The sequence below is a fragment of the Brachyhypopomus gauderio genome, chromosome 14 (assembly GCF_052324685.1).
Source record: "Brachyhypopomus gauderio isolate BG-103 chromosome 14, BGAUD_0.2, whole genome shotgun sequence".
NCBI lineage: Eukaryota > Metazoa > Chordata > Actinopteri > Gymnotiformes > Hypopomidae > Brachyhypopomus > Brachyhypopomus gauderio.
In genome coordinates this window covers 11,628,084-11,637,417 of record NC_135224.1, presented here as the reverse complement: position 1 = coordinate 11,637,417, position 9,334 = coordinate 11,628,084, and the positions used below count along the sequence as shown (strand labels likewise).

Below are 9,334 nucleotides of genomic sequence, written 5' to 3'. Positions count from 1 at the left end.
GTGCTTTATTTGATTTTACCTGCAAGGTTCATTTTGGTTCTACTTCCAAAGAGAATCTGCCCACATGCGGCCACAGCACAGTAGTAAGTTCCAGAATCAGAGGAGCTGAGGTTCTTCTTGGGGAGTTCATACACACAGCTCTGTGTAGGAGAGCCAGTCTCAGAGCTCTTCTTACACTGACCACTGCTGTTTCCATAAGTGTAAATGATTCCTGGCTGAGATTCATCTGACTGATCTTTGATCCAGTAGACACTGTGTTCTCCTGCACACCTCTCTGTGAGTACTGTGCACTGCAAAGTTGCATTGCCTCCTGTTTTGACAGGTTTTAAAACGGGATGTTGGATAACATCAAAGTGAATGGCAGGTTCATCTAAAGAGAAAGTTTTTTTTTATTATTATTGAAGGAAACAGTTTAGATTTAGGTTTTTACAATTTATGGAACAGACTCCTACCTTTGAGGACCAAAACTGTGCAGTCCTCCAATCCAATATGTTCATAGTATGAAACAGCACAGTAGTATGTTGCAGAGTCAGATGGGTCTGCTTTGGAGATACTCAAATTAAAGTTGTTTTCTTTTTTTACAGCATTATGACGTCCAGTCATGTTAAAATGATTGTGATACACAACTGGTGAAGAGTGGTATGCAGAGGCAATCAGAAGAGGCTTTTCTCCTAGAGAGTGTTTGAACCATGCAGTTGTGAAAGCAAGATTGGATGAAAAAGAACAATTCAGAAGGATATCTTCACCAATCTTAACAAACTTCGGCCCATTCATCTGGATAATGTTAATCTTTGAGGTATTGCCTGAAAGAAAAAATGAAACATTTAACTCCATTACGCAAGTACTTGGAAAGCAGTTTACATATTAGTACCGCAATTAACATAGTGGTGCAATTTACTTGATGTATTTCATGAGGACAACATAACCTTAAGTTCTGTAACACAAGTTAACAGCATAAGTAACATTATCATTAGTTCTGATTATACACTACCTAGAGCTGTTAAAAAGAAGGAGAAGGCATAAAATCGAATCATCATGAAATTCCTCTTGTATTGAATTGCCTGGGGTTGAAAAAACAACAAAACACTTATATTTTATACTAACATCAGCAAGTAATGTCTAAAAACATTCACTTGCATTCAGAAGTAAAGTCTGAAAACGTTCTACAAAAATCTATGCAATGCACCTTTATTCTACAGTGGTGAGAGCAGATTGGCTGCTTTATATTATGCTCTGACCAGTAAAATCACCAGGTGGCTCCATAAATTAATATGCAAATGAGTAATTCTAGGTTACCACAAGCTTGTGTGGATCACAAAAATCTGCTTTTGAAAGCCAAATATCTAAATAGCTGATGTAATTACCATTGAATAACAATTGAATGGAAATACAATTATGTTTTATATTTATTTCTTACTGAATCACAAGGTATGTGAGACTAATATATTTCACTGACATGACTGAGGGGGAAGAGCAGTGATGTTTTGTGTTAGCCTCCTCTAGAAAGATATAGTCTACATATGACTTCAGCCAAACTGGGGACAATCTCAGATTGACAATAATTTATCACTGAATGACAATTGTGCAATGTTAAATTCTGTGGTGCTTATTAGTAACACCATACTTAAAAAGGCAAAAAGTTGCATGCACACGATGGGCTGAGGCAATCTATCTATCTGTCTGTCAGTCTGTCTCTATGGTGGGTGCGCAGACTGCGCAAATGGCGGGGTGAAGGGTGGAGAACCTTTATTCGCCATAATCCAAATGTAATGAAATTAAGAGAAAGCCATTTGACAAAGCAAATCAAAGTAACCACTTTAATGGTCTGTTGAGCAGTAATGCAGAAAGCAGTGCATCGTGGTGAGCGAGGCTGAAGCAATTCAGCATGACTGACAGAACCTATGTGCTTAGGTAGGGGACAGAACAAAAGATAACAGCTGCATGGAGTGATTCACTGACTAGATCGATCGATCGATCTATCTATCTATCTATCTATCTATCTATCTATCTATCTATCTATCTATCTATCTATCTATCTATCTATCTATCTATCTATCTATCTATCTATCTATCTATCTATCTATCTATCCATCCATCCATCCATCCATCCATCCATCCATCCATCCATCCATCCATCTATCTATCTATCAAACCACGGCTGCCCAAATCATGCCAGAATCAGGAGAAATGTGTACCTCAACTCTCCACAGGGTCAATATACATGGCCAGGCTGCTATAGCCAAATGTCGGTTTCAATGGTGCAAGAAGTGCAAATTTTGGGCTGTGGACAATGTGAAACATGTATTGTTCTCTGATGAGTCCACCTTTACTGTTTTCTCCACATCCGGGAGAGTTACGGTGTGGAGAAGACCCAAAGAAGCGAACCACCCAGAAGCATGGGGGTGGATCAGTGATGGTTTGGGCTGCCATATCATGGCATTCCCTTGGCCCAATACTTGTGCTAGATGGGTGCGTCACTGCCAATGCCAACCTGATATGATGTAAGTTTAACAATATATGAATATGTTTTAGGAATAACAGGGCCCACATGTGTGCATGTGCGTGCACAAACACACACACATTTCGACACATATAAATCCTCCTAGACCCCGCCCCTGTTCCCAGTAAGCCATTACCAGCCCTCTCTCATGTCGGTACTGTCTCCTGCCTCTTGTTTTCCCCACACTACTTTATCCCCACAGTTGCTGTCCTCCAATGCTTCATATTACTTGAGTCCAGCTTGGCTCCTTCCTTCAAAGACCACTGCAGGATGGTCATGACAATGCCTGTATTTCTGTTTATTTCTACGCCATAATCATTTTTTCCCCAACACCATGCTATTTTGTTGTAAGTGCAGAAGGTTAGTATGACTCTGGAAACAAAAACATTATGGTCAAGCTAACCACCTCCTCTGCTCTATTTGCTGTCTTTATGAAGGTGCTGCATTAACTTTGACACCCCTTCATTAGACTAAGAGAGCAAAAACCACTGTTGAGGCCACTAACGTCTTTCCTACATCAAAGAGGATCAAACTACAGGGTTCATCAGATTGCACACACACACACAGCACATTATAGCTAAATGAAAAATGAATATTAATCTCTTATAATTCTTGGTCATAAACATCCTGCTTATTGCGATGCCGAGGGCTCAACATGTCATTCTGTTACAGATATTGGCCCAGATGTGAAGTTGAATGCATAAATGTGGGAGTCCAATGATGCTCAGTCTTCCCACTAAAAATTTACATATGCACATTAAATGTAAAGTTATAATTCATTGTCATTTGAGAAAGAGGGAGGGAGAGAGAGAGAGAGAGAGAGAGAGAGAGAGAGAGAGAGAGAGAGGCAGTGAGAGAGAGACCACAAGCCATAACAGGGAGGAAGAGGCCACAGCTTGGGACCCTCACATGGTGCTCAGAGGTGGAGTCCAAATGCAGCTCAGAGGACACATTCAGCTTCTGTAATATATACATATATATATATGTGTGTGTGTGTGTGTGTGTGTGTGTGTGTGTGTGTGCGTGTGTGTAAAACCCTCAAAAACTTCACAAGTCGTAAACATTAGGCTATGCCAAGTGGCAGTTTATCATGTGGAAAAAGGTATTAATCAAGCTGCTACACACTGTGGAATGGCAAAGTGTCCGTTTCCATGAATGCAATTGAGACTAATGTGGCTTAAAAGGAATAAATCATGTATAAATGTTTTATTATTTATGTAGGAATGCCACACATGGGTAGACGTATAATGGTACAGCTATACTTGCCACACCAATATTCCTCCAATGAACTGCCAAACACACACACACACACACACACACACACAGATAAAAAGTAACTAGGAGTTCTGTGCAGCTATTTTTTGCACTGCAGAAAACCATGGAGGAAATGGGGGGGGGGGGGGGGGGGCAGATGGAGGATGGCAGTAGAGGATGTAGAAGAGCAGTGGTAAGACTCATCTCAGGAGACAACCAGCCTCATAAGTCACGACATGTCACCAACCACGGTTTGAGAGGGAGCTCAAAGGAACCCCTCTTACCATTTCAAGGGCTGCTTAGACTATTTCAATCCATACATCAAGTAAATCATTACATCAATAACGCATCATTAATATACTATCACCTTGTATTTATTACCTTGATTTTATGTATGCAGCAAAGATAATAGCATATGCAGTGTGACAACTCTGTTATTGATTGCTTACTCACTGTTATTAAACATGACATCATCCTCAGATCCTTAAGATGTCAGTAGTAGAAAACTAAATACATTTTACTAGACTTGAGAAATTCTTTAGAAATTTGCAAAACATGGCACAAAATAATAAAAAAGGCTCTAAATCTCAATCTTCATGACATTAGTCTCTTTAACCACCAAAGAGACTTTCTCTACAATTTTGTACCACTGCTAGGTGATTATACATACGTTATTTTCCATAAAAAAATATTATGCAAAGTGGCAGAGATTGCAGAGACCGCTTCTAAGCAGACAGACATGTATGCACAGAAATAACCATCAACTTACAGTAACAGGAAGCAAAAGTATGAAAGTGGGTCATAAAGGACTCTGTTCAAAGTAGCACCAGCTGTATGTTAACAAGCACATGTGTGTACATAAGAACTGCTGTAGGCTACATATACCACAATGACCAGTATGTATGTGAACCCCTCTGACAACATGTTTAGCCATTAATTATAGGTACTGTAATGAATTCAAATTCGCAAGACATTTATAAATAACCCATTAAAAGTATTACATCCTTTATGTTCAAATTCACAAGTGTGTCTGACTGATGCACCAGTTCCACACACTTCTCACTCCGGCCAGTGGGAGGGAGCATTCACTGGAATTCTATTTGCACTTGTGTTTGTGAGATTTGCCGACTGTAAAGCAGCGTGCACTGCGGAGCTAGGAGGCGGACACAAATGCTGAGGAGAGCGAGATTTAAAAAAGGAAATTCCAAAATGAGAGTCAAAGAGAAAAAAGCATAGGTCAAATCCGATAAGCAGTCCCAGACAGAATCTACATTCAAAGACTTGACGGGAACACGGGGAAGAGAAACAGACACACGAACGGAATACTAATAAAACAAATGCAGAACAAAAACCAGAATACAAGGAGACGGGAATATGAATCGGCAGAGAAACGAGGAGTACTTACAAACAACATGAAGCACAGAAATGACAATACGAAAATGTGATGCACACTAGATGAGCAGGAATACAATAACCAACATCAGACTAGGGAGACACGGGGACTATAAAGCACAATGCTAACAAGGACTAACAGGACACAGGTGGGGACACTGATGACAGGGGTGTGACAGACAGAGGGAACTATGAAAACGGATAACGAGGCGGGGTAAACAGGCAAGGGATAACACAAGCACGTGGAACAGGGAACCAGAGTGACAGCTAGGAGAGGGGGGCGTAGCTCTACGTGAAACCCATGCCTACAAAAAGTTTCTCAGTGTTTTTTGTCAAGAGATACCAAGTTTTATCTGTAATTCTGTTATTTTGCAAGCCTTTGCTTTTTACTCCATTTTGGATTTCCTTATCTCTTATGTTTGCTTAGTTCGGCCTGTGATTGTGTTTTCAGATATTGCATCTCCTATAAAGACAAAAATTTGTTGACTCTGCAGAGACTTCAAAATAATCTGTGCCAGGAAATTAGTTCAACAGAACTTCTGACACTTTCTTATGGGAAACTATAGAATGCAGAATCCAGTGGTACTCCAAGAGCTCAGAACTGACTTAGCTAACCAAGGTGTTCTCCTGGGCAGTCACACTCAGCAGCATGTCATGGCCACCTTACACTTACCACTACCTTTAAGCAGGCATCTCCAGTCTCCAACGCAGTCGTTGACCAAACAGCTCATATCTGACCCCAGCAACATTCCCTACAGGTACCTGCAACTAGCAACTGTGTCACTACCCCAGAGAAGGTTGATGGCTACATGGGAAAATTCAGGGGGAGAATACATTTCACTGCATGCCCCCAGCAGTACATCCAAGATCTTGGCTTTATATCTGCTCCCCAGGCAAGCCTAAGATTGGGCTGTGTCTCTATACCACCAGTCTTACTCCCTTCAGCAAACCTGAAAAGATCAGACCACCAGGGATGCATCAAATCTACCTTCTTCACTACTGTAGTCTTCTTCTTCTTCTTCTGCTTCAAAGGAGGCAGGCAGGCCCTCAGTGGTACATGACACAACACTAGATCCCCCCATGGTGAGGAATGCTCATGTGTGGGAGCAGGGTGTGGTGACGATGCTCTTGTTTGAATTGGGTGGGGAGGGGCTTTACCCTCAGTGCTGGAGGCTGGAGACATCAACAAAAGCAAACAGAGGAACTTAAAGGGACATTCTGAAGCCAACGGTCTCTGATATGCAGTGGCTGAGGTGGACTGGCTGACCAATGCATATTTATTTTTTGAAATTGCATATGTTTATAAGACAAGGGTCTTATTTCAACTAGCAAAAGATTGTTATTTTAGAATATGGATATTTTGGAATTAATCATTTAGTGGTTATTTTTCTATTTAGTTTTTTTGTTTTATTGATACATATTTGAGTATCCTACATAGTTACAGTGGGGTCTTATTGTTTTTTGTACATTCAGTGCAAAGTATATCACTGTGTCTCATTGTTACTCTAAACATTTTCACTGTGGCAAATAAGCTTTGTGTAACGCAGCATACGTTGCGGAGCTAGGAGGCAAACACAAACGCTGAGGAGAGTGAGATGTATTGAAGGGAATTCCATATGCACGTTTTTTAAACCCATAGGCACAGGTTTAAAAACACAGAACTAAACTAGACACAGGTGGAGACACTGATGACACGTGCATGGAATACGGAGGGAAACCATGGGAACAGACAAGCAGGGAACAACACAGACACAAGGAGCAGGAAACCGGAGTGACAGTTAGAGAGGTGGGGGCGTAGCCCTACATGACACTTTGGATTATGTTATTTTGTTGTATCAGTGTAATTTGAATTCCCATGACCTTTTTCCCCTGTTTAGGTCTCCTCAGCTTGGCAAAGTAATAATGGTGGTTATTTGATGTAGTTTTGTTATTCACCCTGATGTTTAAAATATTGTGAAGGCTAAATATTGAATGGGGGTTGTGTTAAAATGTTTTGTATTCTTTTCTGAGGACTGAAAAATGTATCAAAATTATTTTCTATAGAATATCAAACATACAAATGTAATAGAAATAATATTTTAAAATGATGCAATATATTTTTTCTTGAGTAAAACGGCTTGTGGATTAGTTCTAAATAAACACTGTATTTCCTTAAAACTACTGAACCAATGAAATCATTCCCCAACTTTAAATTGTCCAATCACATATGGTCTGTTTTTTCTACTGAACTGACAGGAGATCAGTCTTTTAAACCTCACTGTGTCTTCAGCAGGAACAATGGCTGTATTTGTTGTCACTTTTTGTCTTTTTATAACTGGTGAGTGCTATTCTGCTTTAATACTTTTATGTCTTATATGTTTCTAAGTTGATAGAGTTTATTACACATTTTAACCTTTAACCTTTAAACACTTCAAAGCCTGTAACCTTTAACACTTTTTTGTTTACAGTAAAATCATCTGACATCCCCGAGCTTCAGGTGAAAAGAGTAAAGCACGGAGATAATATTACCATAAAGTGTAACCACAACATGACAGAGGACAACAAAACATTTAACTTATTCTGGTACAAGCAGAAATTTGGCAAGCTGCCAGAGCATATTGTGAGATCATTTGAGCGCAATGAAATGATCAGATTTGATCCAGCATTTAACAGAGGCCGCTTTAGTATTACTATGGATGGTAGATTTGGTCTCAGCATTAATGAAATTAAAGAAGATGATATAGGAACATATATTTGTGGACAAGTGAAAAAAAATTATCTCGAGTTTCTGTCTGGAACTCTCTTGATGCTTCAAGGTAAAGTTTTGTGTTGTGTCAACATGCATAATTCACTCCAATATTATACACTGTTTACACTTTTCATTTTAAGTTTGACACCACTTTAGTTTTATAATTCCTCTTTGTTTGTTGTTTTCACTCATTCATTTTTAAAGCTGGGAAGAATGTCTACAGTCCTCTGACTAATATAGTTACAAAGAGGGAAGAATCTACCACGCTGCAGTGTTCCGTAGAAGCCAGTACTTCAAACTGTATAGGAAAATACAGTGTCTACTGGTTCAGACATGGATCTGGAGAATCGCATCCAGGAATCATATATACTCATGAAGACCATGGTGATCAGTGTAAGAACAGATCTGAGCATAGATCTACACAGAGCTGTGTGTATGAACTCCCCAAGAAGATCCTCAGCTCCTCTGATTCTGGAACTTACTACTGTGCTGTAGCTGCATGTGGAAAGATAATCTTTGGGAATGGAACAGCAGTTGAATGTACAGGTGTGACTGGGTAATATTAGAGGCATATTGGGAATAATGGAACTTTACTGCATGATATAGTTTTAGAGAGGCCAATTTCTGCTTAGAAATACACTTTGTGGTATTAATTCAAAGTATTTGTCATCATTTCAGAAAATAATTACTGGATTGTTATCACCTTGGCAACGTCCAACGTAATAGTTATTCTGATAATGGTAGCTTTGTTTGGAGTTCTCTTTAAAAAACAAATGCAAGGTAAGCTTTTAATTTCACTTCTATATGCCAATCTGACAAATGTAAAAACTTGCTACACATAGACATTCGTACAATATCACTAAGAGTATTACTAAATGTTCTGTTTCTCCATAAAGATTCTTCCAATTACAACCCAAGTCAAACCAATCAGGTAATTAATGTATTGACTAATAAAACTAGATCTGTCATAGAATCCACAATATGATTTGCTATATAATAGGTAATGATTTATATAGAATATGAGTAGCTAATATTGCATATTTAAAACATACATTTGAAGTACTTGTATTTTGTCTAGTGTATGGTTTGTAACAGCTCTTGTTTTCTGTTAGGCTGAGGACTCAAATACATTAAACTATATAGCTGTGAGATTTACTCAGAAACCTTCCTCCTCCACATTACCCAGACTCAAAGACAGTCAAGATGTTTATGCACAGATTAAAGTTTCATAGCCCATGGAAAATGGGTCAAGATTGATATTGTGCCTTTTAAAATTTGTTTTATGTGTATTTCTAATAAAACTGTTCTTGTACTAGTGTGGTTGGTATGCTTTATGTTCACTATATGGAAAGAGGTCCAGCTGATCTGAAGGGCAGACAGCAAGAACTGGTGAAGTTTGCATTGGCATTAGAAGATGCAAGAGGGGGAACATCAACAGCTCAGCAGAAAAATGAAAAATG

The 9,334-nt window shown here is 39.1% G+C and overlaps 2 protein-coding genes across 3 annotated transcripts; one reads left to right on the top strand and one right to left on the bottom strand.

The window, feature by feature from the left end:
* LOC143475569 (uncharacterized) lies at window positions 1-5,222 on the bottom strand. Of its 2 annotated transcripts, XM_076973442.1 has the most exons (4): window positions 5,160-5,205; window positions 992-1,061; window positions 453-803; window positions 1-370 (listed from the first exon to the last, which is right to left on the bottom strand). In XM_076973442.1, exons 1-4 carry the CDS (start codon window positions 5,166-5,168, stop codon window positions 6-8), a joined length of 795 nt encoding a protein of 264 aa, XP_076829557.1. In that variant the 5' UTR covers window positions 5,169-5,205; the 3' UTR covers window positions 1-5. The 2 variants fall into 2 exon arrangements, with proteins under 2 accessions (XP_076829557.1, XP_076829558.1); XM_076973443.1 differs by lacking the exon at window positions 992-1,061 and having other exon boundaries at window positions 5,160-5,222.
* Window positions 5,223-7,388: 2,166 nt separating this feature from the next.
* LOC143475252 (uncharacterized) lies at window positions 7,389-9,126 on the top strand. The gene is made up of 6 exons (XM_076973035.1): window positions 7,389-7,463; window positions 7,594-7,941; window positions 8,079-8,420; window positions 8,553-8,654; window positions 8,771-8,805; window positions 8,987-9,126. Exons 1-6 carry the CDS (start codon window positions 7,424-7,426, stop codon window positions 9,104-9,106), a joined length of 987 nt encoding a protein of 328 aa, XP_076829150.1. The 5' UTR covers window positions 7,389-7,423; the 3' UTR covers window positions 9,107-9,126.
* The last annotated feature ends 208 nt before the right edge of the window (window positions 9,127-9,334 follow it).

Bases quoted from the DNA above. Each gene is read 5' to 3' on its own strand.
- LOC143475569 (XM_076973442.1), bottom strand. The intron at 804-991 runs GTAGTGTATAAT...TTTTTCTTTCAG, and splicing joins CTTCTTTTTAACAGCTCTAG to GCAATACCTCAAAGATTAAC. The intron at 371-452 runs GTAGGAGTCTGT...CTTTCTCTTTAG, and splicing joins CACAGTTTTGGTCCTCAAAG to ATGAACCTGCCATTCACTTT.
- LOC143475252 (XM_076973035.1), top strand. From the start codon at position 7,424: ATGGCTGTATTTGTTGTCACTTTTTGTCTTTTTATAACTG. The intron at 7,464-7,593 runs GTGAGTGCTATT...TTTTGTTTACAG, and splicing joins TTTTTGTCTTTTTATAACTG to TAAAATCATCTGACATCCCC. The intron at 8,655-8,770 runs GTAAGCTTTTAA...TTCTCCATAAAG, and splicing joins CTTTAAAAAACAAATGCAAG to ATTCTTCCAATTACAACCCA.